Source organism: Umbelopsis ramanniana (genome assembly GCF_025399195.1).
Source record: "Umbelopsis ramanniana AG unplaced genomic scaffold K450scaffold_19, whole genome shotgun sequence".
Taxonomy (NCBI): domain Eukaryota; kingdom Fungi; phylum Mucoromycota; class Umbelopsidomycetes; order Umbelopsidales; family Umbelopsidaceae; genus Umbelopsis; species Umbelopsis ramanniana.
Window position 1 is genome coordinate 184,971 of NW_026252105.1, and position 26,406 is coordinate 211,376.

The window sequence follows — 26,406 nt, forward strand, 5'->3', positions numbered from 1 at the left end:
GCTTTAAGAGAGCTTATTTTTACTCTTTTTGCTGATTTGTGCCTTTTGATCTGAAACGTTGGCAGCTGCCTTTCCCAAAATAAATACAATGATCCATCTACTTCTTTGTAGGGAGAATCCAGGTGGCACCACAAAATAGGGAGAACCATCCTATTTCAGTGAAAGAAATAAATTTTGGTTGACAAGATGAGGTCAGCACCCTTGTCGGGCTATGAAAAAGTAATCCCAAAAAAAAGTCGCGTCTTTACAACACAACTTTTTTTTTTATTGATTTCATTGGCAATCGCGTCTAGTTCGTTTCCATCCACCGAAAATGGCCGCGTTAACCACCTACAGTTTGAATATAGATTATGCGAGAGAAGCAGGTAAACTAGACATGTTGGTCCATCCCGCAATGGTCGCACACACTTGTACTCATTTTTCATCACAACAGACGCATGCAAAGAATTTCTCCAGAGCTATATTGAAAAATCAAACTATGGCTCTGAAATGGATGTCGACGCCAAAAAGCCAAAGTATATGCAAATACTGGTACGTTACTTGTTATTTAAGCCCTCAGTAGGTAGGAGTCCTGTATATAACACTTTGAACGTTTACAGCAAAAAGTCGTGGACAGAGAAGAGAACAAGATCACGATTGATTTGGAGGACCTCGCTAAAGTAAGCTTCTAATTCGAGTTTTCATATCGTTTGAACTGATATTAAGTGGCAAACATCTTAGTTTGAAGACTCAGAAGCACGTACTGTTGCTCATATCAACCGCAACACCAAACGCTACACCGAAATCTTCGCAAAAGCCATCGACCAACTTTCGACTGAACTCATCCCAAAGAGTGCTGAATTGAGCTACAAGGATAGTGTTTTGGATGTCATCATCAACCAACGCAAAATCCGTGATGAAAATCGAGAAGCCGATGTTCATAATATGTTCCCTCCTGCCTTGACTCGACGATAGTGAGTAACACAGACTTAGCGATAGGAGGGTTTATAATAATGGTCTAATCGTAATGTTAATTTTTTTCAGTGAGGTGTACTTCAAGCCTATGCACAACCAGCATGCTCAAGCTGTTCGTCAGATCAACGGTTCTCAATTGGGTCATCTCGTCACTGTTCGTGGTATTGTTACTCGAGTGTCTGATGTCCGACCTTGCTTACAAGTCAATGCCTACAGTTGCGATACCTGTGGTCATGAAGTTTTCCAGGAAGTGACTCAACGCCAATTTACCCCACTTGCTGAATGCCAGTCCGAAGTCTGCAAAACACACAAGTCAAGAGGCAAGCTCTTCATGCAGACCAGAGCTTCTAAATTCCTTGCTTTCCAAGAGGTCAAGCTTCAGGAATTGGTAAGTGGGAGTCTCTCACCCATCAAGCATATGGGACAAAGCCAAACATGGTTTAACGTCAAAATCTTTTCCTACAGACCGATCAAGTTCCTGTTGGACATATCCCCAGAACCATGTCTATTCATTTGTACGGCGAACTTTGTAGATCGTTGAACCCTGGTGATGTTTGCAACATTGCCGGCATTTTCTTACCCTTGCCATATACCGGATTCCGAGCCATGCGCGCAGGACTGCTGACGGATACTTACCTTGAGGCCCAAAATATTCATCGCTTGAAGAAGCAATATGATCAAATGGAAATGACCCCCGACATTGCAGAGAAGATTGCTGAACTTGAACGCGACCCTGAGATTTATAACAAGCTCGCCCGCAGTATCGCTCCTGAAATTTATGGACATGAAGATGTGAAGAAGGCTTTGTTACTACTTCTCGTTGGTGGTGTGACCAAGAATGTTGTTGACGGTATGAAAATCCGTGGTGATATCAATATCTGTTTGATGGGTGATCCTGGTGTTGCCAAATCCCAGTTGCTCAAGTTCATTGCAAAGGTTGCCCCTCGTGGTGTTTACACTACTGGTCGTGGCAGTTCCGGCGTTGGTTTGACGGCTGCTGTAATGCGTGACCCAATCACAGACGAAATGGTGCTTGGTAAGTGCCTGGCTTCTTGGAACGTGTTGGCAGCAAATTTTGGGTTTCTAACTATTGCCTTGACTACTTTGTAGAGGGAGGAGCTTTGGTACTTGCCGACAATGGTATATGCTGTATTGATGAGTTCGATAAAATGGACGAATCGGATCGTACCGCCATCCACGAAGTCATGGAACAACAAACCATTAGTATATCCAAGGCTGGTATTACCACCACTCTGAACGCGCGTACCTCCATTTTATCAGCTGCCAATCCTTTATACGGTCGCTACAATGCTCGTATCTCACCTGTTCAAAACATCAATTTGCCAGCTGCGCTTTTGTCCCGTTTCGATATTCTGTTCTTGATTTTGGATCGTCCCTCTGAAGATATGGATCGCAGACTGGCCGAGCACGTCACCTATGTGCACACTCACAACATGCATCCCAGACAAGAACAAGAATATCTTGAGCCCCATATGATCCGGTATGTGCCTGACCGCATAACAGTGACAAGAAAATAGAAGCTAACATTGCCCACTTGCTCTTTGTTTTAGACACTACGTTGCCCATGCCAGAAACAAGCGACCTATCTTGACAGCATCGGTTTCAGAGTACATTACCAGTATCTATGTTCAGATGCGCAAGCAACAAAAGGCCGATGAAGACAAGGATCAGCAGTTTACCTACTCTTCTGCTAGAACTCTTCTTGGTATTGTGCGTATGGCTCAGGCTTTAGCACGAATTCGTCTTTCAGATATAGTTGAGACTGGTGATGTAGATGAAGCTATCCGTATCCTTGACGTTTCAAAAGCCTCCTTGTATGAGGACGATGACGTTGAAGATAGAGCTCATGACCGAACCTTCCTCACTGGTGTCCACAACGTTGTCCGTAGCATGCGTGAACAAATGGGAACAAATGAACTCAACATGTCGACCGTGCAACAAAGAGTTCGTTCAAGAGGCTACACTGATCAGCAATTCGAAGACGCTATCCGAGAATATAGCCAGCTTGATATTTGGCAAGTTAACGCCAACCGAACAAAGCTTACTATCATTCAGTAAAAGCTGTTCGGCATTGCCATCTCTTGTTTTTTCTCTTTTCTTTTTTTATCATTACTTTTCTCCCCTTTCACCCTTTTCTTCATCTGTTTTATGTAGATACTATTGCATGCTTACTTCTTCTTCCCTGCTTCACATTAACGCCACAACACCCTTCCTAATTGTGTTTCATTCTGAGAAATGCTTACAGGCGTTTAGACCTGCAACTTTGTGGTTACAACACTTTTTATCAACAGCCTTAAATTGTGCCCTTCCAATAAAAATTGCATTCTCGTTTTTAAATCTTTTCCGTTGGCTTGAGACATGTGCATAGGTCCTTGGCTAATTGCTGCTCTACCAGCTGGCTTATTGCGTTGTAATAACCCTTGTTCAACCTCGGGCATTTTGTTAGGCAGTGAAACAAATATTAGAAAAAAAAAAATTCTCCCCAGAGTATTTGAACCCGCTGATTCTCAATCTGCGTGTACCACATCGCATTTTTTTTTTTTCCTGCAGTTCGTCAAAATGAAGTTTGCTAATATCTTGACCTTTATAAGTCTGTTCGCTCTGCTGATTGCCTGTGCTCATGGTAAGAATAACGATCAAAGGAGATAGATTGCTACCGATCGTTTTAATAACCTCAACATGTACCATCGATTATAATTAGGACTCGAAAACCCTGTTCATGCAGACAAGTTGACGATTGAAAAAGACAAGTTGATAAACAATATCAAGAATGTGATGCATAGCGGTGAAGAGGTATCACAGAACATTGCCACTGATGTCCAGCGCGACATTGATCACTTCCTCAGCAACGTACAAGATTGGAGACATATTACTGAGGCTAGTATTTCGCAAACATTGAACTCCATTCGGTCCACTTTGGAACAGCACAATATTCCACCCAAGCGGGTTAAGGAGGTCCTTGAGCGCGTTGATGGAGCTCTTCTAGACTTTGAGGCTGACCTGACTACCGCTCAGCAAAGCCATATGGGTACTGCCAGCTGGTCATTCCCATCGGAGTCCAGCATTCGGGAAAACATTTTGAATTGCATCGAAAAGCTGCGTAGCATTGCTTACGGCAACACTGCATCTCAAACCAATAATAAGCCCAACGCCAATTACATTGAGTATGTGAAGAGCAATTACATTGATCCTCTCGCTACCAGTTTGCATTCCGCTATGCCTACTGGTATGAACCGTCAGTCCATACAAGAGACCTTCCAGAAGACTGCCAATGACGCTAGATTGGCTGCTGAAAATAGAGTTAAACTCGGCAAGTCCGGTGCCGAGGCATATATACAACAAGCTCGCCAAATGTTTGACTCCAATGTTTTGGGCAAAAAGAAAACTCCTCTCAATCAAAAGGATACGGCCATGGCTTATTGTCAAGATACTTGGAACTGGCTGAAAGCAAAGGCAACGGAGCTCCGCGTCCGAGCTTAAAGGTGTTTGTTGCCTATTATCGTTTGATATCTAAAGTGCTTCGGACATACATCCACCAATTGCAAATGTTAAGCCAAGTATGATATAAACAGGCGTTGATAGGATTTCCATTTATAACGTTTATGTATCTGGTGTGCTAGTTTACTTTCATATTCATATTGTATTTTATAAATTTTGGTATTCATATACAAAGCGTTTATGCTTGAGACTACGTTGTTGGCGTATGGTAGTAGTGATATCTCATTTGGTTCTCTGGTGTTGTATACGATCTGTTATGAAGTAGGCTGCCACATAGCATATACAGAACGATACAATGGACAATGATGGTCGACAAGTGCTGATAATCAATGCTGATCCTATGGAAAGTCCTTCCAATGACCATCCAATGCCAGCAATGGTAGAACCTATCAACGCCCTGTTCTGAAGTGGTCTCTTGAGTGCTGCTGACAATCGCATCCCGGAATTGAATAACGGTCGCTTCACCCCAGCAGTGTTCGTCACATTTGAAAATATGTATCTTGCCGCCCAAGTGCCAAGGACGGATGCTATCCAAGAAGCGTCAAATCTAGTCAGATTATGAACATTCACGAAGTTTCTTGCCTTTGATGGACAAAGAAGGCCGCTGTAACCAAGACCCATAACATAGTATACGCCACAGATATATGACACGATGGCCTGTTTGTTCTTTGGGGATATGCTACGTCCAGACTTGATACTTTCTAAATATTTGAAAACAATAGCTTGGATACCAAGTATTGCAATGAGACTTAGAGAACCGAATAGCCCAGGAAGCACTTGGTAATGTTGATCTGGTAGCTTCAAATTGCTATCCTTTTGTATTACAAACGAAGTTACCATTGCACCCACCAAACTTGCGCCGTAGTAGTTCGCAACATCCTTAGACCATTGCGTATACGCTGATGGGGGATCTTCATACCCGGTGTCAGAGCAAAGCTAATTCAGAAGTTCAATATATGATCTCAGGCAGATCCATTGGAACGAGTGGATCTTACCTTTGCACCTATGCCACTGACTAATCCAGCCAAAATGGCGAATTTTGGCGCTTGCAGTGTCCATCCGCCGATACCTTCGACGGAAGACGGAAACAATGTACCGAGCGTCCAGACACAGTTGAGCATACCTAACAGCATCGTCCATCGCCATAATGGAATATCACGCGAGACAAAGCTAATAGCAGTGTCGGTGACGCTGAGGTTGTAGCCCACGAAATATTTTAGCCATGTCGTGCTGCTAGAGAGGAGAACGCCTCCGACAAAATAGTGAGCCAGAGTCGACATTACCAATAGAACTGAATTGCATTTTGGCCATTTTGCATTTGGAGAGTATTGTACCGCCAGTATGTCATTGTCCGATTTTGGTTACAGTCCTTTCTTGGTATGGAAGTGTATTATCCGTCGTGGAAGAAAACCAAGGTAAAATATCAAATGCTGGCAATCTTCTAGTGCAGTTGATAACATGACGAGAGGCTTCCATGGACACTGAGATATCTGGTGCGGTTGGTGTGTGACCACTATGTTTAGATTAGGGTACTCGATTCGTATTTTCGCCATAGCCGTTCTGTTTGCTCGGCATTGCTGGTAGCACATACCATATTGGAAGAAAACTATCCATCCTTGAACAGCGCGGAGGCTAGTCTCAATCGCTGAGTTAGGGATAATTACTTTTACCGAAGTACTTCTAACAACTCCACTTTTACATACTTTAAGTGCGCGACATTTTATTCTTTATACGAGACACTCGAAACAAAATTGTTGATATGATCCTGCAACAGGTGTGCCCTGCTGATCCGGAAATAGCCCCAAAAGCCTTGTTAGGAAATGGATATGTCTCACAATGGTGGTTTCCAGTAAATACGGCGCCATGTAGAAAAAGCAGAAGGTAGCATTGCATGTGGTCTCTGCATTATGCTTATGATCAATCGTATGCGAGAGTGGAAACACAAGTGGCGACCAGGGGCGAGGTTGGATGTTTCTCACAAACATGTCAAAAATTGATTTCTTGGACGAACAAATTCATCTGATTTGGGTCAGCTTGCTGTGTGTAGCATGTATTTTGCCAAGTACCGGATTCTTCTTTATGTTTTCTTACCTGTAAAACGCCAGTGTCCACGGATTTAAGTGGTACTAAATTAGAACCGGAGAAGACATCTCCTTTTTTACCATCATCTGCAGGTATCCAAGGAGTAACGCCCGTCTAAGAAAGGGAGTTGCGGCTTTTCATTTCACATGAGATCGTACCATAGTGAATTTATATTTACCTTATTTTCTTGCAGGGACGCGGGTACTACAGGTCTCTCCATGTCCACCACCACTGAAAATTTTGAATCTTCTGGTAGCGGCTTCAATATAGAGTTGGCGGCATGAATACGTAACAAAAATGCCCTCAATTGAAGTTCCAAGTCTGGCCAAAGCATTTCTCTGTGGAAAGAAACGAGTTATTGAAAAGTCGGAAACGCCCAAAAGAGCCACAGCTGCCACATTTACGTCGTTACACTATCCGTATTCTGATGTGGCGATAGGACGAAGATGGAATTGAGTTCAAAAACAAAGCGCTCTACTGGTCGCTGTTGGAAGTCGAATACCTCCACTGACACAGCTTTGACATTTCTCTAGTGTTCACCGATTTTCCTATAATTAGCAGGGAGTCAACTGCGCAGTTCTGACGTTGAAAATCAAAATTTACTTGGTGAATCCCATCTTTGCATGCAGCCACGACATGATTGATATATTGATTGATATCAGGATGTCTTGACATATGAACTGGAGTGTTGTACTTTTGTCGAGTGGCAAATATTTCTTTGTTGTACTAGGGCAATGAGTCAACGGGAACGACCGATGTGAGCAAATATTAGCTTACCTTTCGGATATAGTCCGCGCACGTACAGTATCTGGTGTATTGCCACTTCAACTGGTAATTGAAAGATAATGTGTGCATGAGTGCCAAGCCCAAAAAAAAAAATCTTTGTATTTCCAAGCCAAAGTTAAAAAAAAAAAAAAAAAAATCGTAATAATGCCCCCAGCTCCGTTTAGGCGGCGGTACATACTAAATTCACTCGTAATGTCGACAATGTCTAGATTAGAATGAGAGAGAATGTACGGGATTAGTGAGGATTTATACTGGCGATGTGAAAAGCCCATGCCCATACCGCTCATGGATAATGCCGGCATTATGCATAAGATGTCACTGCAGTAAAAATAATAAAGAGGTTAGTTCTTCGGCGCATGGGAGTCCGACAGAGGCTCGTCAGGTACAAAAAGCCACAGCCAGCCTTAGCACAAATACAGGGACTTTTTAGGCCTCCTTTTTCTACTTCTCTTCTCTTCCTTTTTCGACGTTACCTACTTCTTTTTCGTTTTCTACGAACATGAGTTCTAACGGCACTCTGGCAGTCACTTGCCCTACTGAGCCTGGCTTGCGAGCTCAGGACGGCTTGTACGTTCTTCACTTCAACCAGTCGTCCTACTGAAATACCTTTCCGTTAACCAGCCCTGTTTACAGCAATCCATCGTTTGACTTTTCCAATGTGTTGACAGACCCAACAGCAAACTGGTATGATGAAATTTCCATCGCGTTTTCAATTGGATATAAAACCTGATCATATAAATATAGGCATATTATCGGCTGGTTGGTTTCAGCTGGTTTATGTTTGATTACCTGGATTGTCTCCTTAATTGGTATCTCCCGCCATTTGCGAAATTACTAGTCAGTATCGAACAACCCTGCTATGCTACGTCCAATACAAATAATTTTTCTAAAACTTGCTATTCAATAGCGATCCGGAAATTCAACGACATAAAGTACGCATCCTGCTCTACCCACCCGTCTATGCCACATTATCCTTTGTGGAATACTTGCGCCCTGATTATTCAACGACCATTAGTTTTTTCGCTACCTTGTTTGAAGCCTTGGCTGTTTACAACTTGTACATTTGCTTACAAGCGTTGTTGGAGCCTTTTTATAAGGAAGCCAATGGCCGTAAGGAAGCCTACGCAACCAAAGTCATGGGCATTTGGAAACTCAACCTGTAAGCAACCTTCCCAATTGTAGAAAACCTGACGAACGTTGAAGGTCACCGTCGCACCTGCTAAACTACTTTTGTTTAACAGGAAATCGAAATGGGGTATGCACTACCGTATCATCACCGACATTATGGTGTTTCAGGTAAGCGAATAGTTCTGGCAGAAAACCGAAATGATCTACAAGGCCGATGATTGACTCTGTATCTTTATAACTTTTTTTAATTACGCAGTTTCCCATTTGGTAAGTATTGTAGTTTTGGATTACGGGATGACAACGCCAGTTCCATTAACTTTAAAAAATGTCATGACATAATAGGAGTATGCTGGACGCCTTCATATCCATTTTCGCAGAGCTTAAGGGAAGATACTGTGCTGAAGTCTATTCGGTCAAGGGCGCTTATCTTTGGTTGACCGTCATCAACTTTGGCTCTTTGTCTGTTATTCTTACTGCGCTGTTCACCTACTTGGCCGTCTTTGGACCAGAATATAAGCGTGGCCACATCCCCGCACACGGCATGTTCTGGTGTGTCAAGGGCCCCATTATGATCATCTTCTATGTTGGTGAAATCTTGCTCTCTCTTTTGGTCACTTTCAATGTCATCAAGGGTACAGATGGCAGCGCAAGTCATGACGGAACGCCATGGACAGCTCAAGCAGTCCGGTTTGGCATTTATGTCCTCTTGGTTTGCGTAGTCATGACGGTTGTCAGCGTACTCATGTTAAAGTACTTCGGAATCAAATCCACACAGCATCGAATCATGGACGACACGATTTACCTAGATCGTTCGAACAAAATGACCGTCTGGCAGGCTGTTGTGGACTCTCTTTTTAAATTCATTCCAGAGCTCTTTGGTAACATCCTATGCTGTGGCGTTGACTCCTTTAGATTGGCTCGAAAACGGGTGGAAATGCGAGGTAGACAACAACGAGAGCTGCAAATGGAAGGCGACGATGGTACCGGACACCCAATGTTTCCAGTCACGCAGGATGAAGGATCCCAACCGTTGAACTCTGGTCCTACTGCCGAACCACCCTACAATACCTACATGCCCTCTCAATCAAACAATGCTTACATGCCATATGCAGATCAACGCAATGGTCAAAATACATATGCACAACCTGCGCCATCAGCCGATGGTTATGGATATCCAGAACACAAGGCTGCATACAACAAACTTTAATACATTTTTTATCTCGACAAAGCGTTCAACTTGCGCTAAATGTATATAATATACCTAACGGACACCCTCATGACGTCTAGCAAAAGGAATAGAAAGAAAGAAACATTTGCTTCAGCAATACCTAATCGTGGTCTTCTCAAGAATTTTTGTGTTTTTTAGTATGAATAAAATTTTTCTACCAGTGCAGTTTATTGTAAAGGAACAAACAAAGATGAATGTGCTAGGGATTTTTTGAGGGAGTTTTGGGGGATTGCGGAAAATGACTTTGAGATGTCAATGGACTTATTGGCTTGACTTCTTTTGTTCATCACCTTTCTCTTCTGCTTCAACTTCTTCCTCCTCCTCTTCCTCGTCTTCGTCAGCTCCATCGAAAGCATCATCAGGAACAGAGTAGACACGGAGGATAGCCTTGTTGGGATCCTTGACGAGGACATACTTTCCTTCAGAGAGGAGCATGCACATGTCAACAACGGCCTTGACAATACCCCATCCGTTAGCCATGGACAAGTTCATCTGGGCCATAAAGTCGCGAGGCTTGTAAGCTTGAGTACCCAAAACAACATGACGGCTGCTATCCTTGGGGCTAGCACGGGAGACATAACTATAGAGGGCAAAATGTTAAAATAATGTTGAATTTGATTTACATAAAAAGGTATCAGCGTGTTTTCATACCCAATCTTCATTTGCTCAGCACCAGCGAGCAAAGCTTGAACAGCCCATCTAGCAAGCTTGGCAGAGTTGTTCTTCATTTCAGTGGCAACAACAGCACCACGTTGAGAATCAAGAGCCTTTCTCCATGACAGAGCACCACCGGCACCCTGTGCGTTAGGATCAAATTCATTGAGGGCACGAACAGTCAAGTAAGTTGGTTCCTGGCTACCAGCAGTCTTGACAGCAGCATCCACTTCCGTTCGGACAATCAAATGGACGGGCTCAACCTCTTCGTCACCTGTAGCAGGGTTGGAAAGGTCGAAGCTCTTGTAGCGGTATCCGCAGGAAGCAGCGTTTTCGGCTTCATCAGCACCGACGAAGGGATTAGGGTTTTCAAGCTCGATCTTCTCGTTCTGATCGATGACCTGAGCGGCGAAACTGCTGTTGATGAAGGTAGCTTCGCTGGACAAGGCTCCTGGTGAGTTGATGCTCTCCTTCTCAGTCTCCATAGGAGGATCAGCGGTGTTCTCATTAACAGTCAGGAAATCTGCATACATCAAAAAAAGGGTCAGACGCGCTCCGATATCTAGAAGTTCAGACGTAATTAAATACTAACCAAAGGCACCACCATCTCGCTTATCCAAAATAACCTTGTCTTCAACTCTGGTGATGACAATATCCCAAGGATAAACAGTGCGAGGAGCGCACATCAAAAGAGCAAGAATGGAATCAGTGGCGAACACAGTTCCCTTGTTTTCTTGCATGAACTGATATATCGTTTTAGTACTATGGCGACAGGGATGTATCCAAAACAATGAAATTGTCTTACCTGTTGCATAATGGGATCATCAGAGGTTGTGGTATCGTACTTGACGCGATCAATGTGTTGCAAAAGCTTCTCATTTCTGGTGTTGATGCGATCATAGGACTTGTCGTACATGTTTATGTGACCATATGAGCCGCTGAATAAAAGTATGCGTCAATTAACGCATATCAAAGACCAATCGAAGCGAGAGTTTGTATGTTCACTTACATATCTGTGCTGGTAGGGGCCTTGTAAGTGAGTTTGGCCAATCGGTTGAATTCAATCTCATCAAGGACGCTCCATTCAGGACCAACTGTGACAGAAGCATCACGCATACGTTGAGGCTACATAATTGGCTGATATCAGTTTTGATTCTTATCCACACTGACAAAGTCGACCTTCTTCTTACCTTATCATAGTCCTTCCATCCAAATCGTCTTCTGTTCTGACCCTGTTGTCTTCCACCACGGCCAGTCTGGTTGCCGAAGCGTTGGTTGGGTCCACGAAGGCCATTACGGGTGGCTTGTTGCTTTTGAGGGCGATTGCGTTGTCCACCTGCAGCCTTGATGGCAGAGGCCTTCTTAGCAGCAGCAGATCTGTTATCGACAACCGAGAAGGAAGCTTCGTCCTCGTTGTGGGTGTAGATGAAAGCAGAGGAAACACCAGCACCATAACTTTGGTATGGGTCTAAAAAATTGAGCCATTGGTTAATATCAGAAAAATCAAACAATATTGTGAGATTTCTCGTAATTAAAGTAATCTTGGCGAAATGCAAAACGGCTGCTCTTTCTTCTCGGATTCGAGTGATTTGAAGATATTGCTGCTCTAGTCATTGAATCGCACTCTGGATCGTGGCGGATGGCATATGATGGTGTTGGATCCAACAACCATCGCCCAAAGCCTGTTGCATTGCCGTCGCAGACGTCGTATTCGAGAGTAATCTAATTCATAAAACGCACCTTTGTTGAAACGGTTGAATCCTTGTCTACCGGTACGGCCAGAGACTTCTCTGTTGTCTTGCTTCTGGGTCTCAGGAGCGGACCAGTCAGCAATGCGACCGAGCTTATCACCCTTGCTGTAGGGAGCATATGGGATGTCACGGAACTGTTCTGGGAGAACATCCGAAGCAGGTCCCCAGCCAATGCTGTTGTCCTTGATAGGAGGAAGAGTAAATGAGGGTTTTGATTCCGCCATAATGTACAGAGGGATCAATCCAACTGTAGAAAATTTTGTATTTTTTCGTGCTTCGCAAAAGTCACGTGAACAATGAAGGTAAGCCATTTATTTTTTGCGAACTCCACATAGCGCTTCTACTACCTTCAAATCTAAGCTTATACTGAGTTACTGGTGGAGAAATTCGTAATCGTTCTCATGTATTCTATGTACTGTTTAACTATGATTTTGATGAATAGCAGCACATTGAACCTCAAAGTCTTTCGTGAAAAAGACTGCCGCTTAGCTGTCATAGCTGGGCAATTCATTCGTATTATATCCTCGATTGCTCATAAGGAAGCTTTCAAATTTTAGTCTAAAAGGAATCCCTGGTAATGATAACCTACCATAAAATCAATTACAACTCACTTTAGATCAAGCGTACTCTGTGCTTTGAATCATCAATCTGGAGTAATATCACGATCACTGAGGCCGCATATTATCTATTTACAACAACTTGATCGGAGGGTTGAAGACAATAGAAAATGACTTTAAACAGTTCGGAAGTAGATAAACAGTAAGATGTTATGAGCATATTTTTACAGGCGTTTTATATGACGCTCTATATATATTCTGTAGTGGCCAAATGGACATACAATGGTCGCGTCTGCATCGAAGTGGGTGCGAAAGGGCAGTCACTTTCACCGTTTTCCTGCTTAAAAAAAATCGGATTGCCTGCACAGACATACCATTGCAAAATGTCATTCTGTCAGCGATGCTTTAGGCCATCATATAAACAGCCTTTTAAATATTATAGTACAAGATTTTTGCACAGTGGTGAGTAATGATCTGCATTGTATTTCAAAACTAGTTTGCGTAGAACTGAATTTTCATCTCAAGGTCCAGCTAGTTATGATCAATACAAAAGCGATTCCATACCAAAACACTCTAGACGAGCTTCAGGTCCAGAGAAAAGCGTAGAAATGAATGAAGAGGTGGAAGGATATCAAGACAATAAATTTTTATCTCCCTATGAAGCCAAAGGTCGCCGCACTCGACCAGCAAAATGGCACACGTCAACGCAACCCAAATCCCCGTTACCAAACACTGATGAGAAGCAGTTTTTCAAAGATTTGTTGGACAGCCTGCTGGACGGACCATCGCCTTCAACTTCTTTGCCTAAATTGAACGAGACTTCTCCACCAATGAATGACAAAGGCTTCTCCAAGATTGAACAACAACTAAGGGATATGGCTCTCAATCCACGGCCAACGGCTTATAGGTCGCCAAAATCTGCAACGCTACAAGATATTCCAAAGAGAAAATCAGGCAGAGACAGTGAAGAAAAGGACGAAATGCGAAGCTTGTGGCACGAACCCGTACAGCAACGAGATGCTGTCAAGGACGAGGAGTTTCGAGAACTAGGAAAAATATCAGAATTGAGAACAGGATTGGATTTGTCTGAGTATGCCCTTACACAGCTGTTCCAAACCAATGCTGCTTCGGATGAAAGATATCCAAAATACCTGGCAGCGACTATCAAACAGGCATCCAACAAACTCCAAGATCCTTATCTGGCATTGTCGATCTTCCAGCAGGCTAAAACAAGGGGGGTAGAGAGTTATATTGTAGGTTGCACTACTAGTGTCTATAACACTATTCTCAGCCTACGATGGGAACATTGGAAAGATGTATATGGAATGCATGCACTTATCAATGAAATGATATCCAATGGTGTTTCTGCCAATGATGGAACACGGCGAATTGTTCAGGACGTGGTGCATGAGATGGACAAAGATGTCGGAATCGATGATATTGAAGGCGATGGTATCAAATGGAGCGTTGAGCAACGTACAATTGCTAATAGAATGCGAACAGCTGTAACAAAATTCATAATAAAATGAAATACGATCGAAAATTTTAGATCGCGGTGAAGGACAAACATGGCGAACCGTCTCTAGGTGATTTGCACTCCGACCATCCCGCAGCCCTTTTTTTTTTTTTTTCTTTTTCCCATTTTTCGTCCACGAACTGACCGTCTTCGTCTTCAGTCACTTTGACTTCACCGCCTATTCCGCTACATTCTGCTACCGAATGCCTGTTACTAGACGCTCTCAATCCAAAGCTCCTTTGAAATCTGACCTCACCGATGCCGATACCAAGTCGTCAGCCTCCAGTTCTATCATTATCGATGACGTTACTGATAACGACTTTCAACCATTACCGAAACTCCCCATTGGAATGTCAGCCATGACTCGTCGTTCTAGAGCACTTAAGAGAACTATTACAGAAATTGATTCAAGTGATGTAGAAAGCATCAAAGAAGAGGTCACTACTACAACTCAATCTCTCATCGTGCCTACAAGCCGTCGCAAAAAGGGCAAGGAAAAGGCATCGGACTCTCTGACAATTTCATCGAGTGGTCCGATGGAGTCTGAATATACACCAGCTACAAGTGTTTCCGATGACTTTGGAACCATTAAAGTGGATTCAGACGACGATATCGATCAAGAGGAAGACATTGTTCTCATTGACGATGATGAGAGTGATGAACCATTTGAGATTCAGTCTGCCAGTGAACCGAACGTTGACTCTTCATCTGGTGAAGAATCCTCCACTCCGCTCAGAGCTCGAACGTCCCGACAAGGTGGTAGACGCCGTATCTCTACTCGTAGTACACCTATTGAACCTGCAGAGCTCCAAGCGCTAGATTCTGATACTTCTATGGAAGAATCGGATGCACCCCTCCGTGGCCGTACAAGACTCGAAAGTCCAGCACCAGCTGCCAATGCACGTACACGCAACCGCCGCAACCGTCGACAACGGCCTCCTCGCAAGTCTTGGGTTAGTCCATGTCTATATGTCATCTCAGCAGGCTTCCAAAATTACTAACTCTTTCATTTTTGATGTCTAGTTTGCAAGAGTAAATGAAAAACTCATGGAGCATCACCCAGAGCTGATAACAGTATGGGAAGATCTTGAAAACTCATTCCAAGCTAAACCTATACCCGTCGATCAGCCCAAGGATCTGGTGCTTCCTCTGCTTCCATTCCAAAAGGAAGGTGTTGGATGGATGCGCGACCAAGAAAAGAGCCTTGACGTAAGTTTCATTTCAACCAAACATTGTAGAACTGAAGTAATATCTTATTGATGCATGTTGTTCACCTAGTTTAAAGGCGGTATATTAGCTGTAAGTATTTATTTAAATATCTATATTTATGAAACAATGAATCTTACTCTTCTGATTAGGATGAAATGGGTATGGGTAAGACCATTCAAACCATTGCAATGTTGTTGGAAGAACCTCGCCAAAAACCCAACCTCGTTGTAGCCCCAACGGTACGTACATTCGACTCAGTAGACAATAACTTGATTTATCACTCTGTAACACTTTTGGTATATAGGTTGCATTGATACAATGGAAGAGAGAAATTGAAACGCATACAAATGGTGTGCTTAATGTCTATCTCTATCATGGAGCAAGCCGATCAAGTGATAAAGAATTCCTTAAGGGTTACGATGTTATCCTTACTACATGTTAGTATTGGCAACCGAAAATGTCATTGACACACCAAACAGTTATTAATCATCAATTGATAGATTCGATATTAGAAAGCGCTTTCCGAAAACAGGAATACGGCTTCAAGAGAACTCATCATCTTGTGAAGGAAGCATCTCTACTACATCAAATACACTGGCATCGCATCATTTTAGACGAGGTATGTATTAGAATTACACGGAACCGAACTTCAGTAAAAGATGCTTACACTTTTATATTGAAATAGGCCCATAATATTAAGGATCGATCGAACAACACCGCTAGATCTGTGGTATGTATCTCTTATCATACACACTGGCTTATGCTGACCCTCGCATTGCTAATCTTTCTTTACTTCAGTTCAACTTGCAATCTGACTACAAGTGGTCGTTGACGGGTACGCCTTTACAAAACCGGGTGGGTGAGCTCTACTCCCTAATTCGCTTTATGCAAGCCGGTTAGCAAAATATTCCTATATACTGCATGACATTGTGTAGTGCGGATTGCTTTAACTTTTTGATTCTAGATCCATTTGGTTACTACTACTGTAAAACCTGTCCATGCAAACAGTTGACCTGGAAGTTCAGTAAGTGAACTTTGCTGCGAAACACCAGTGAATCATCCATTCTTAACATGATACTCTCACAACTACCAGGTGACAGAAAGTCGTGCGATCATTGTGGACATAAACCTATGGAGTAAGTAATTTTTTCTCATACTCAGCATCCGATGCTCTTGATCAACCTTACTTATATACTACACACAGCCATGTCTGTTGGTGGAATAACGAAATTCTAAAACCCATCCAAACGTATGGAGCAACAGCCGAAGGTCTTATTGCTTTCAAGAAACTTCGAAAACTATTGGACAGAATGATGCTCCGAAGAACTAAACTTGAACGAGCAGATGATCTGGGACTACCGCCTAGAACCGTGGTTGTTCGCAGAGATCTATTCAATGAAGAGGAAGAAGACATGTATCAATCTCTTTATTCTGACTCAGCTAGAAAGTTCACCACCTATGTTGAGCAAGGTACTGTGCTTAACAACTATGCCAACATCTTTGAGCTCTTGATGAAAATGCGACAATGTTCGAATCACCCTGACATGGTATTGAAACGATCCAACGCCTCTGAGAATCAGCAACTTGTATGCGTCGTCTGCAACGAGCCGCCAGAGGTACGACTTTTAGCTCAATCTGTTATTTATGTCTCTAAAAAAAAAAAGACTAACCCTTTACTGTTCATTCAGGATGCTATCATGTCAAATTGCAGGCATATATTCTGTCGAGAGGTAAGCATTCCTTTCATATAAGATTTTTCATTACAATCTGATAACATGCGCCTCATCTTACCTACATCATTTTCAGTGCTGCACACAGTACCTTGAAAGCTTTGTAGAAGAAGGTGCCTTGCAAATGCGTACGCCAAATTGCCCACGCTGCTTTGCGATATTGACAGTTGACCTGTCACAGCCAACAATTGAACTAGACCACGGTGACGAACAAGCAGTGCATGCAAAATATTCCAAAAATAGCATCATCAATCGCATTAACATGGATAAATGGCGTAGCTCAACCAAGATTGAAGCGCTGGTTGAGGAATTGACTGAGCTACAGAGAGAGGATAGATCCATCAAAAGCATTGTTTTTTCCCAGGTAAGCAACAAGACAGGGCTGATTTGCATACCCTATACATTCGGTTTCTAACCCCTTTTACGTCAGTTTGTAAACTTTCTCGACCTTGTCAACTGGCGCCTATCTCGAGCTGGATTCGAATGTGTCAAGTTGGATGGTACAATGTCCCCTCAACAACGTGATGCGGCCATCAAACAGTAAGTACACATCGTATGTCGAGTTAAAAACGGTATCATGAGAGGCGTGAATGAGGCTAACGTTTTCTTTCAACCTAGTTTTATGACCAATCCCAATGTGACGGTCTTCCTGATCAGTTTAAAAGCTGGAGGTGTTGCACTTAATCTCACAGAAGCAAGTAGGGTATTTATTTGCGATCCATGGTGGAACCCTGCGGCTGAACTACAAGCAATGGACCGTATCCATAGATTGGGTCAATATCGACCTATCAAGATCACCCGACTCATTATTGAAAATAGTATTGAGAGCAGAATCGTACAATTGCAAGAAAAAAAGACCGCGCTGGTAGAAAGCACCATTGGTAAAGATGTAGAGGCGCTATCTAGACTCAGTGAGGAAGATTTACGATTCTTGTTCGTTATGTGAAAAATCCAAAATAAATGGCATACGCATTATGGAAGGTTCTAAACTGCATTTCCGGCTGTTTACGCTCATAACACAGACTTCGTTGATTCGGCTGTAGGTCGTCAACAAGCCCTAGACATGTCTCCTGCGGTGAATGTGGGCGATATGTTGATGAGGTTTTCCAATGGTAAAACGGCTGCACAATCTCTAACCGAGACCATATTGACAATTACAGCACGACTCTGTTCAAGCATTAAACGAACAAGTCAGAAGCACCATGCTTCCCATAAACGAAGGGTACACGCGCGCTTTACCTCAGACTTTTTGCCCAATTTTCCATTAATAGCCAATGACGATTTCACATCTATATCTTCCCTGTATGGCGATCCCCCCTCCCGTAATTTGCCTGGCCATTCAGCTGGTGCCGACCGATTGCTCTACTACAAGGAAGGGTTGTCAATGAGCGAGCTAATATGAATTTACCATTTGTTTATGGTGTTTCAGATGCATAACCTGATACAAGAAATGTATAACTTATTAGGTTCAAGGCTGCTGTAATATTGACCGCCATGGCCGGCGACGGTTCATGCATACAAAATACACAGTTGCAGGCATAGAGTCGACATCAGACATACGAACTTTTTCAAAAGGTTTGCAGAGAAAAACCGCTCCACAATACGCGAATAGGTATACGTAAATCCTTGGTACGTAATGAATCTGAGGCAGCGACTGCTCATGTGTTCAAACTCATTCTTTCAGTAAGTCGAGTAACATCAACACAACACTGCAAACGTTCTCGAAAAGGTCGTTGTCGTACTGCCTACTTTGTACAAGCCGTATTGTTTCCCAACTGTGGGTCGGTCGTTTATCGTTGTTTAAAAAAGTTGACCTTAACATACTCTCTTTCATTATTGTAGAATGACTTCAGCAGGAATGAGACGTTGTTAACAGATTACAACTGTATGTTTCTCACTTGTCTCCGATCAACGCGCCAGGCTAATGAGGAGACTGTGCGAAAAAGTCAACGAATAAATGAAGCTGTTGTTACCTCTTTCGATAAGTCTTTCATGATGTAAGCAAACACTGGCTGTCTGAGTCCCAGGTTACCTGCTCAGCAGAGAACTTGGCTGGTCATGACATAAGGTGAAGGGGCCGATTTCTTTTTTTTTAATGAGGCAGGATCGACTGAACGATATGTTTGGACCATGACGGCAGGTCCAAAGGGGTACGGCTCGCTCCAGTGAAGCACAAAGGCTTGTATTGCATCAAGTAGATTACTGCTGTCCCAAATAGGGCGGCTCATAAGCTGGTAGAAGTGAGCCTTACGCCAGAGTCATTGAGTGTAAGTTTTTGGCCCACTCAGGTTAAAGGGCCCGGTGTGGATCGAGTATCCAATAGGAAGTGGGGCTTAGATATGGTGCAATCGCCCTCCAACGCTGAAACTTTAACATCAAGGTGAAGGCGAGGCTAAACCTCGTGACTGAAAGTTTCAACACACGCGGTGCATCACATCCCCTCGTCACGTCGTTATAACTCATGAGCGTGTCGTTATTTTTTTTTTCTTTCCTTGGTTTCTCTTTTTTGCAATATAAAGCAGAGTGGGGTGGATTGGCACACACAAGTCTCTTCAACAAAGAAGCCAAATAACAAACATCACCATTACCGAAACATCGCCCCCTTCACTTTGCATTCTTTTTTTTTTTTTTTTTTGCTGTAGCTGCCTGGGAAACCATTCCATAACGTGGAAGAAGCTGTCTTTTCCAAGTGGCGATGCCATCTTCCTTGGTATAAAAAGAACCCCCCGATTAAACTAAAGGCGTATCCCAAGAAATCTAGTTTTCAGCACGATTACAATTTGTTCCGACACGTCTCCTCGGACCCTGTTGACCGGATTGAAAAAAAGCTGAGATTGGAACCAAATCCCCCATTCGCCTATCTATCATACATTTTCTCTGCTTGCTTCCCTCTTTCTTTACACTTGTCCAATTAACCTATCTTATCTGCATCAACATATTGCTTGTCAAGTAACAGGCTTTATTGAATTTCCACATCCTTTTTTTTTCTCGTTTTTTAAATTGAACTACATCGTAATTTCTCTCTCTCACTCAAAAATGGATCCCGACCCTTATCAACAACCAACAACTCAATTGCATTATACGATAGCCAATATTTCGTTACACAAGTTGTACCAAATTGCCCATGGTACATCCTCATGTTTACGACAGCATGTTCTCATACGGAACCTATTGATGTGCGGATCGTTTGATACGATTCTAAAGCCTGAACATCATAATTCAAACCTTTATCAGCCCGCTAAGAATATAGAACCAGCTGCTCTTCCATCCGACGAAGATGTGTGGCTCGAACGATGCTTTGATGACTTGAACGACACTGACGATGACATGGAAGACGATTATGATGCAGCATTGGACGACGATGAGCCAACCCAAGCTACGCCGTGGATGTACACATATCACCGTGACCAAGAAGACAGCAGTCATAATGCCGTGGTGCCAAGCTTCAAAATTCAGCAACAAGTCGTCCTAGTCATCCCCTTTTCTCATCTGCGTGACACGATCACTTCCAGGGAGGCAGCAGTCGGGAGTATTGTCTCAGCCGATGATCATGCCTCTACAAGTGAAAAAAGATTTTCACCCCACCATTAATTTGAATGGAAGTCATCCTCAAGGTTTTGCCTGCTTAGCCTCGTGTACATACTGCTGGTTGCTCCTCATCATGCTCTCAGGCCGCATTCATTCACAGCCCGATATACACCCCACCGTCCCATTTTGCTTCGTCACTCACGTTTTCCTCTCTGCTCAGCTCTGCCCAGCCCAACCCTCCCTCTCGAAATTAAAAATAGTCTTTTGTATTGCCTGTAAAAAAACCTATGTATTGTTGTTTACGCAAAAAATATTTTGATCAATCATTGCCTAAAGCTCACTGTGCCTGTTCCTAGATGGAATGGGACATAGTATCAAAATTGTCAGAAATGAGTGTGTGACCACAATCAAATTCGCAAGTGCTACGCTTACCTGTTCAACAAAACCCATGGCATCTTCCTTTGTAATGCTATCGATATGGGATACCTTGTTGTTAAACGTTACGCCATAAAATTTATCAGCATTGGCCAGAAGTTCTGGTCGGAATGTGGTTGATATGAACTGGCCGTGCTCTGACATTTCCTCGATCATAGCTACGAGTGTGCCCAAAAAAAAACGTTAGTATGGCAATTTTCATCCATTCGAAGAAATAAGGGGCAGAATACGGACCAGCAACCGCAGTACGATACTGCGCATCCAGATTGGCATCAATTTCGTCAAACAGATAGAATGGTGCAGGATCACATTTTTGAATGGCAAAGATCAAAGCCAAGGCAACCAAAGACTTTTGTCCTCCAGAGAGCTGTTGCATAATCAAGCCTTCGTCGGTCTTACTGTTGAATGATACCTGTACACACAAAGAAATAAATTGTAAAATGGTCGTTAGTCCGGGACTCAACTTTTTTTTTCTTTCTTAATGCGCTACACCTACCTTGATGGAAACACCAGAGTAGTTATCAGTTGAAGAATGGTCGTTATCAGTGTCCATGTCGTTGGTATCCTAATGAGCTGACGCGTTAGTTTCCGATACCGTATCATCGGTTGAAACTGAGATTACGTTACCTCTTGGTCTTTACGAATCATGACAAGTTGGCCACGACCAGATGGAACCAGCTTTTCAAAGACTTCGGCAAAGTTTTTCGACACTTGGTCAAACGTACGTTCGATCGCGTGGTCTTTTCTTTGATCTAGAACCTTAATTAAGTCAACAATCGATCTGGAGGATTTGTCCAGTTCCTTCTTTCGGTTCATAAGTTGCCCCCGCTGCTTGGTAAAGTTGCTGTACTGTTCAAATGCCTTCTTGTTCACATGCGAATACTGCTTGAGATTTTCGTTGGTCTTGTGAAGTCGCTTCAATAGCTGCAATAGTATGATAATTTTTAGTCCTAGTTGTATTTTGTTGAAAACACACCTTTTAAGGCTTCACTTCAAGTCCTACCTTCTCCATGCTCATCCTGGTATATCGTTCAAACGCCTCTTCTGGCAGCACACCCAGATCTCTAATGTTGGAAGTGCACTCGTTCTTCTTTTGGAGTAGCAGCGATCTCTTGAGTAAATACTTTTCAACGCTCTTTTCTTGTCGATGGAGACTGCGGTTGATATCACTTTGTTGATTTCGTAGTTCCTCTAAATCTGTTGTGTGCCTTTGAGATTGGCTTTGGAACTCTTCTAACTCGCTCTCGATTTCTGCACATCAATATGAAATATCAGCACCAGTCAGATGTCAAAACGTGGGCAAAGCTGAGCAGTAGAATGCATTACCTGACAACCGTGATGTAGCCTTAGCGATCCTCTTTTCCGCACGCTTCAGTTTCTTTTCAACAATAGCAAGCTGCTTTCCATCCAAAGTATTACGCATGAGAGTTTGCTTCATGGCTAGATCGTCGCGGCGACGCTTGAGATTAACATCAAGTTCATCTTCTAGAGTTCGTTTCCGGGCTTCAATCTGAGAAGAAATAGTTAGCGTCCTATGGAAATCTGCATACAGACAGCTCGATAGGCCGCCACGTAAGCTTGCGTTGGTGACTTACCTCTGATCGCGCAGCTGATATCATGCTGAGAGAGTTCTTTAAGTGTTCCGTCTGAGACGTGAGCTGATGAAGAACAATTTGTTCGTCTTCAGGTAACTCTTGGCTAACGTCGGAGGCTAGTTCCTGTTGATACGCTTGCAGCTGGAATTGGGTTTGCTCAATGTTTGATCGCAACGTCTCGATTGCCTTGTCCTATTAGGATGTTGGTTAGTTGGCTTTGCCCATATATGAGCTTTTTAAAGTATCTCCATACCTTGATGCTCAGATTTGCTGTCAATGTCTCTCGTTCCTTATGGATAGCCTGTAACCGGAGAGCAAGAGGATCTTTTTGATCTTGCGCTAAGCGGCGCTTCGTATCTGCAAGCTGGGCCATGCTCAGAACCTTTGTAATCTCTTGATCCAATCTGGTTATATCCTCCTTGATACGGACACCTCTATCAATCTCTTCTTGAAGTTTGGCCTCCCATTTTTTCATACTCTTAGCTGCTTCGAGCCGAGAGTGTCGTGTGTCGTGATAACCGCCACTCAAAGCACCGCGACTATCAATTCTGTCACCTGGAATTAGCAAGAGTAGAGCGTTAATACAGTAGGTCTATAGGGTGGTCTAGAGAGTAGAGCAGCAAGTCTACACACCCTCTAGCGTTATAGCGTTGAAACCATGAGATTTTGAGTATGCAGCTGCCACCGCCAAGTTTTGACAAACTATAGTTCGTGCAAACACCTGCGGGAAAACAATGAGATGAGCTTTCTGAGAAGGGTATTCATCGGGTCCTATTATGTGATACCAACCTGCTCGAGCGCTTTCTGGAACATGGGATCAAATGTAAGCTTAGACATCATAGGTATAGCGTCAGCGCCGTTGGGGTATACAGTTGGACGAGTCCTTAAGCGATTGAGGGGCATAAATGTTACACGACCAGCCTTTTCAGCCGCCATAGCTTCCATTAGCCTAGTTGCTGTCTCGTCGTTGTCCACAACTACATGGAACAAACTAACCAAGGAAAAGATTAGCAAACGTATCAGCTGCGACAACACTACAAATATACTAATTCCTACCTGCCGCCAGCAGTAACTTCAACAGCTGTAAGGAACCGTTCATCAACTTCAAAGAGTTCATAAAGTGGGCCATAGACGCCATTCAGACCAAGTTTCTGAGTAATGCGTCTGACAGAAGCAAGACCAGCGCTTGTTTTCTATAGGGTACAGTGGTTAAAATAACGTTTCTGCTACGGTTCCGCATAGTGTATATACTAACCTTGTCAACAGCAGAGGATAAAATTCTCTCCGCCTTACGAACTTCGTCACGACAGTTTTGAAGGATCGTATCCAATTTGGCATCAGCTCTCCACATTTCCCTACACCAGCTTTGTAAGTACCTATTACGTTTAATGGAGACGCACAATACAATTAAAACCTACTTTCTGTTTTCAGTGAGTTCGTCTCGTTGAATTCGAAGCTCGCTGTGCTCCTCTTCTAAAGCATCAATTTCGGCTTGGCGTGTATTCGACTCTTCCTTCGCCTTTGCTAATTCCGAGTCCAACCTTTCCAAACGTTGCTCGATGTTCGCCTTTGCTTGCTCTGTTTGCATGCCCTATAGTAAGTGTGTAAGCTATATCGATAATCATGAGCATTTGTAGGCACATTCTCGATTTATACCTGTTGACGAAGTGACTCAATGGTACTGCTCAATTCTGTGATCTCACTCTGAAGCCATGAATCGCGTTCGGCTTTGGATGCAAATCTTGAGAGACGGGCTTGTTTATCAAACAAGGCTTGTTGCTGCTGTTGAGCATTGGCCAATCTATAAATTAAAAGTATGTCAGCCAGGATATAGTCTAGTTTGTTTCAAAATCTGGTGTGATATCATACTCTTTCTGGAGAGATGTTGCTTGGGCCATAATTTCGTCATATTGCGGAAGTATAGTTGCAAGTTCATTCTCTTTAGTAGCAATCTCAGCTTCAATGCTTTGTTGCTCAGCTGCGACCTTGGCCTGCAATACATTAGTTAGCATCACGACAAAACGTACAACGAGAGAGTTGCAATAAAAATGTCTACATACTTTGTAATCTTGCTCTGACAATTGACTTTCTTCCAAATCACCAACACTCAATTCCAATTGAACTTTGCTTTTCAACAATGCTTCTCGGTCTTCCAACACTTGTGTGCGTTCGAGATCAAGCAAATCCACTTGTTGCTCAACGGCACGAAGTCGAGATTCCAGTTCCTAGTTGGGAGTGGATGGTTATTGGTCGCACGGTTTCAGGGCCTGTCCAAATGGCAAGTTATTACTTACACTGAGTGAAGTCTCGTTATCGGCAAGTTGCTGCTGCTTGATTGCGCTAGTTTCTACATCTCTTGCTCGGTTTTCTTCCAACTCTTCGAGCTTTCTGTTGGCATCGGCCAGTTCGCGAGCATAAATAGTGTACTCAAGAGATCTTCGCTCTCTATCCAATGTCTGATACTGATCCAATTCGTCTTTCTCCTCCTCGAGTTCTCCCAATTTCTCTTGAATGTATTTGAGTAATTCGTCAATTTTCGATCGTTTGGCGTCTGAAAATTAAAGGGGTGAGTACAAAAAATAGTGATCTATACAATTTCTTATGTGTGCATACCAGATTCCGCAATCAAACGCGTGGACTCAGCACGCCGTTGTTCATATACTTTTGTACCAGCAACTTCCTTCAACAATTGCAATCGATCGGCATCTTTGGCATTGGTGAGAGCCGTAACCTATATGAAATGTCGTCAGCATTGCATGGTAGAGATGTCCATGACATACGACAGAGTACTTACTTTTCCCTGAGGAACAATGTAGTAAGGATTAGACCTGGAAAATCCTGCTGCTTCCAAAAGGTTCATCACATCGGTTTTACTGATTTAAGGGTACCAAGATTGTAAGTGCATGCACCAGCCTTTCAAAATACTAGTTTTTGCTTACGTTGCACTTTTGCCGTCCAGGGAATATTCGTCCTTCTGCAGACCGATACTTCTTCGCAATTGCAACTCTGGCTTTCCAGTCTATGGGATTTGGAAGGGCTTAATATATGCACAAATGAATCCAATGAGTCATTTCCATATCTTACCGGGAAGCGATTGTCTGAATTGTCAAATACGATCTCCACATAGGCGGAAATGGTAGCTGGCCCAGTCCCCTCCTGTACGATACAACAAGGTACGGGTTAGGTATGGATGTGGCGAAGCTTGTTTAATTTCTGACGTTTACTAACATGTAAAAGCGCTTGTCTCTCCTCACGCCCCATACTCTGATAAGCATCGCTCAAGACGAACCGAATGGCTGTTGCAAGGATAATGTAGGTAAGTCTTCTGTAATGGACTGATTCGTCATGTAGCAAACACACTAACCGGCAAAGAAATTGCTTTTTCCCGAACCATTGCGACCAACTATGATAGATAATGATTAGATGGACTGGCTAAAGTGCGGGTAGTATGCTGGAGGGATTAGCTACTTGCCGACGACATTGTGGCGCGGACTGAATGGATCGAATGAAATCTGTTCCTTGTAGGATTTAAAACCCTGAATCGTTATCTATAGGAGAAAGTTGAGTATCGTCATGTGCGTTAAGCATGGAAGTGCTTTTCCGTCGAGTAGTTACCTCCTTAATGTGCATTGGGAGACAAAGTTTACTTGGACAAGCCCGACGCGCTGAATTGCTCGACGCGTTAATTTTTTTTTTATAATTCAACCTGCTTTTCTCCCCAAATTTCTCTGAAA

At 43.1% G+C, this 26,406-nt stretch overlaps 9 protein-coding genes across 9 annotated transcripts; 5 read left to right on the forward strand and 4 right to left on the reverse strand.

The window, feature by feature from the left end:
* Positions 1-268: 268 nt before the first annotated feature.
* Positions 269-3,183, forward strand: K450DRAFT_235819 (DNA replication licensing factor MCM7). The gene is made up of 8 exons (XM_051588158.1): positions 269-365; positions 434-531; positions 600-659; positions 721-953; positions 1,024-1,342; positions 1,420-1,990; positions 2,065-2,455; positions 2,526-3,183. The coding sequence occupies exons 1-8, from the start codon at positions 314-316 to the stop codon at positions 3,031-3,033; spliced, it is 2,232 nt and encodes a 743-aa protein (XP_051445765.1). The 5' UTR covers positions 269-313; the 3' UTR covers positions 3,034-3,183.
* On the forward strand, positions 2,914-4,575 carry K450DRAFT_235820 (uncharacterized protein). The gene is made up of 2 exons (XM_051588159.1): positions 2,914-3,598; positions 3,677-4,575. The coding sequence occupies exons 1-2, from the start codon at positions 3,334-3,336 to the stop codon at positions 4,453-4,455; spliced, it is 1,044 nt and encodes a 347-aa protein (XP_051445766.1). The 5' UTR covers positions 2,914-3,333; the 3' UTR covers positions 4,456-4,575.
* K450DRAFT_235823 (uncharacterized protein) lies at positions 4,430-6,112 on the reverse strand. Its single transcript, XM_051588160.1, has 2 exons — positions 5,469-6,112; positions 4,430-5,409 (listed from the first exon to the last, which is right to left on the reverse strand). The coding sequence occupies exons 1-2, from the start codon at positions 5,751-5,753 to the stop codon at positions 4,696-4,698; spliced, it is 999 nt and encodes a 332-aa protein (XP_051445767.1). The 5' UTR covers positions 5,754-6,112; the 3' UTR covers positions 4,430-4,695.
* Positions 6,113-6,176: 64 nt separating this feature from the next.
* On the reverse strand, positions 6,177-7,782 carry K450DRAFT_235831 (uncharacterized protein). Its single transcript, XM_051588161.1, has 8 exons — positions 7,622-7,782; positions 7,520-7,546; positions 7,333-7,383; positions 7,159-7,271; positions 6,960-7,084; positions 6,734-6,893; positions 6,565-6,669; positions 6,177-6,492 (listed from the first exon to the last, which is right to left on the reverse strand). The coding sequence occupies exons 1-8, from the start codon at positions 7,641-7,643 to the stop codon at positions 6,460-6,462; spliced, it is 636 nt and encodes a 211-aa protein (XP_051445768.1). The 5' UTR covers positions 7,644-7,782; the 3' UTR covers positions 6,177-6,459.
* Positions 7,743-9,931, forward strand: K450DRAFT_235836 (uncharacterized protein). Its single transcript, XM_051588162.1, has 7 exons — positions 7,743-7,908; positions 7,975-8,025; positions 8,086-8,178; positions 8,249-8,500; positions 8,583-8,637; positions 8,726-8,736; positions 8,812-9,931. Exons 1-7 carry the CDS (start codon positions 7,841-7,843, stop codon positions 9,674-9,676), a joined length of 1,395 nt encoding a protein of 464 aa, XP_051445769.1. The 5' UTR covers positions 7,743-7,840; the 3' UTR covers positions 9,677-9,931.
* K450DRAFT_279708 (uncharacterized protein) lies at positions 9,830-12,326 on the reverse strand (the record flags this gene model as incomplete). Its single annotated transcript, XM_051593338.1, has 7 exons — positions 9,830-10,277; positions 10,349-10,874; positions 10,944-11,094; positions 11,157-11,289; positions 11,361-11,476; positions 11,542-11,819; positions 12,092-12,326. 7 exons carry the CDS (start codon positions 12,324-12,326, stop codon positions 9,959-9,961), a joined length of 1,758 nt encoding a protein of 585 aa, XP_051445770.1. The 3' UTR covers positions 9,830-9,958.
* A 1,995-nt stretch (positions 12,327-14,321) lies between these two features.
* K450DRAFT_208493 (uncharacterized protein) lies at positions 14,322-18,107 on the forward strand. The gene is made up of 15 exons (XM_051584766.1): positions 14,322-15,128; positions 15,199-15,384; positions 15,454-15,474; positions 15,534-15,623; positions 15,689-15,821; positions 15,885-16,003; positions 16,070-16,114; positions 16,183-16,279; positions 16,349-16,408; positions 16,478-16,520; positions 16,589-17,000; positions 17,073-17,114; positions 17,191-17,478; positions 17,545-17,654; positions 17,733-18,107. Exons 1-15 carry the CDS (start codon positions 14,379-14,381, stop codon positions 18,058-18,060), a joined length of 2,724 nt encoding a protein of 907 aa, XP_051445771.1. The 5' UTR covers positions 14,322-14,378; the 3' UTR covers positions 18,061-18,107.
* A 2,043-nt stretch (positions 18,108-20,150) lies between these two features.
* Positions 20,151-20,705, forward strand: K450DRAFT_270816 (uncharacterized protein; the record flags this gene model as incomplete). Its single annotated transcript, XM_051592979.1, has 1 exon — positions 20,151-20,705. One exon carries the CDS (start codon positions 20,151-20,153, stop codon positions 20,703-20,705), a length of 555 nt encoding a protein of 184 aa, XP_051445772.1.
* A 137-nt stretch (positions 20,706-20,842) lies between these two features.
* On the reverse strand, positions 20,843-26,347 carry K450DRAFT_235848 (uncharacterized protein). Its single transcript, XM_051588163.1, has 26 exons — positions 26,288-26,347; positions 26,145-26,220; positions 26,037-26,075; positions 25,901-25,968; positions 25,757-25,828; positions 25,612-25,691; positions 25,467-25,545; positions 25,286-25,403; positions 24,967-25,223; positions 24,733-24,897; positions 24,542-24,663; positions 24,329-24,473; positions 24,091-24,263; positions 23,928-24,027; positions 23,729-23,865; positions 23,462-23,663; positions 23,306-23,393; positions 22,926-23,227; positions 22,673-22,864; positions 22,404-22,587; positions 22,081-22,328; positions 21,705-22,001; positions 21,574-21,642; positions 21,312-21,489; positions 21,075-21,235; positions 20,843-20,994 (listed from the first exon to the last, which is right to left on the reverse strand). Exons 1-26 carry the CDS (start codon positions 26,300-26,302, stop codon positions 20,980-20,982), a joined length of 3,582 nt encoding a protein of 1,193 aa, XP_051445773.1. The 5' UTR covers positions 26,303-26,347; the 3' UTR covers positions 20,843-20,979.
* Between the last annotated feature and the right edge of the window lie 59 nt (positions 26,348-26,406).

What these genes read in the sequence shown, in the direction of transcription:
- K450DRAFT_235836 (XM_051588162.1), top strand. Translation starts at nt 7,841, where the DNA reads ATGAGTTCTAACGGCACTCTGGCAGTCACTTGCCCTACTGAGCCTGGC. An exon ending in TTGCGAGCTCAGGACGGCTT is followed by an intron (nt 7,909 to 7,974) that starts GTACGTTCTTCA and finishes CCCTGTTTACAG; the next exon opens with CAATCCATCGTTTGACTTTT. An exon ending in ACAGACCCAACAGCAAACTG is followed by an intron (nt 8,026 to 8,085) that starts GTATGATGAAAT and finishes ATATAAATATAG; the next exon opens with GCATATTATCGGCTGGTTGG.
- K450DRAFT_235831 (XM_051588161.1), bottom strand. Translation starts at nt 7,643, where the DNA reads ATGCCGGCATTATCCATGAGCG. An exon ending in GCCGGCATTATCCATGAGCG is followed by an intron (nt 7,547 to 7,621) that starts GTATGGGCATGG and finishes ATTCTAATCTAG; the next exon opens with ACATTGTCGACATTACGAGT. An exon ending in TGGACACTGGCGTTTTACAG is followed by an intron (nt 6,493 to 6,564) that starts GTAAGAAAACAT and finishes GACCCAAATCAG; the next exon opens with ATGAATTTGTTCGTCCAAGA.
- K450DRAFT_208493 (XM_051584766.1), top strand. Translation starts at nt 14,379, where the DNA reads ATGCCTGTTACTAGACGCTCTCAATCCAAAGCTCCTTTGAAATCTGAC. An exon ending in TTAAAGGCGGTATATTAGCT is followed by an intron (nt 15,475 to 15,533) that starts GTAAGTATTTAT and finishes TCTTCTGATTAG; the next exon opens with GATGAAATGGGTATGGGTAA. An exon ending in AAAGCATTGTTTTTTCCCAG is followed by an intron (nt 17,479 to 17,544) that starts GTAAGCAACAAG and finishes CTTTTACGTCAG; the next exon opens with TTTGTAAACTTTCTCGACCT.
- K450DRAFT_235820 (XM_051588159.1), top strand. Translation starts at nt 3,334, where the DNA reads ATGTGCATAGGTCCTTGGCTAATTGCTGCTCTACCAGCTGGCTTATTG. An exon ending in GCTGATTGCCTGTGCTCATG is followed by an intron (nt 3,599 to 3,676) that starts GTAAGAATAACG and finishes GATTATAATTAG; the next exon opens with GACTCGAAAACCCTGTTCAT.
- K450DRAFT_235823 (XM_051588160.1), bottom strand. Translation starts at nt 5,753, where the DNA reads ATGTCGACTCTGGCTCACTATTTTGTCGGAGGCGTTCTCCTCTCTAGC. An exon ending in TCAGTGGCATAGGTGCAAAG is followed by an intron (nt 5,410 to 5,468) that starts GTAAGATCCACT and finishes CTTCTGAATTAG; the next exon opens with CTTTGCTCTGACACCGGGTA.
- K450DRAFT_235848 (XM_051588163.1), bottom strand. An exon ending in GCGTTTGATTGCGGAATCTG is followed by an intron (nt 25,224 to 25,285) that starts GTATGCACACAT and finishes TTTAATTTTCAG; the next exon opens with ACGCCAAACGATCGAAAATT. An exon ending in GTATCGTACTGCGGTTGCTG is followed by an intron (nt 21,236 to 21,311) that starts GTCCGTATTCTG and finishes GCACACTCGTAG; the next exon opens with CTATGATCGAGGAAATGTCA.
- K450DRAFT_235819 (XM_051588158.1), top strand. Translation starts at nt 314, where the DNA reads ATGGCCGCGTTAACCACCTACAGTTTGAATATAGATTATGCGAGAGAA. An exon ending in CAAAGTATATGCAAATACTG is followed by an intron (nt 532 to 599) that starts GTACGTTACTTG and finishes GAACGTTTACAG; the next exon opens with CAAAAAGTCGTGGACAGAGA. An exon ending in CTTGAGCCCCATATGATCCG is followed by an intron (nt 2,456 to 2,525) that starts GTATGTGCCTGA and finishes TCTTTGTTTTAG; the next exon opens with ACACTACGTTGCCCATGCCA.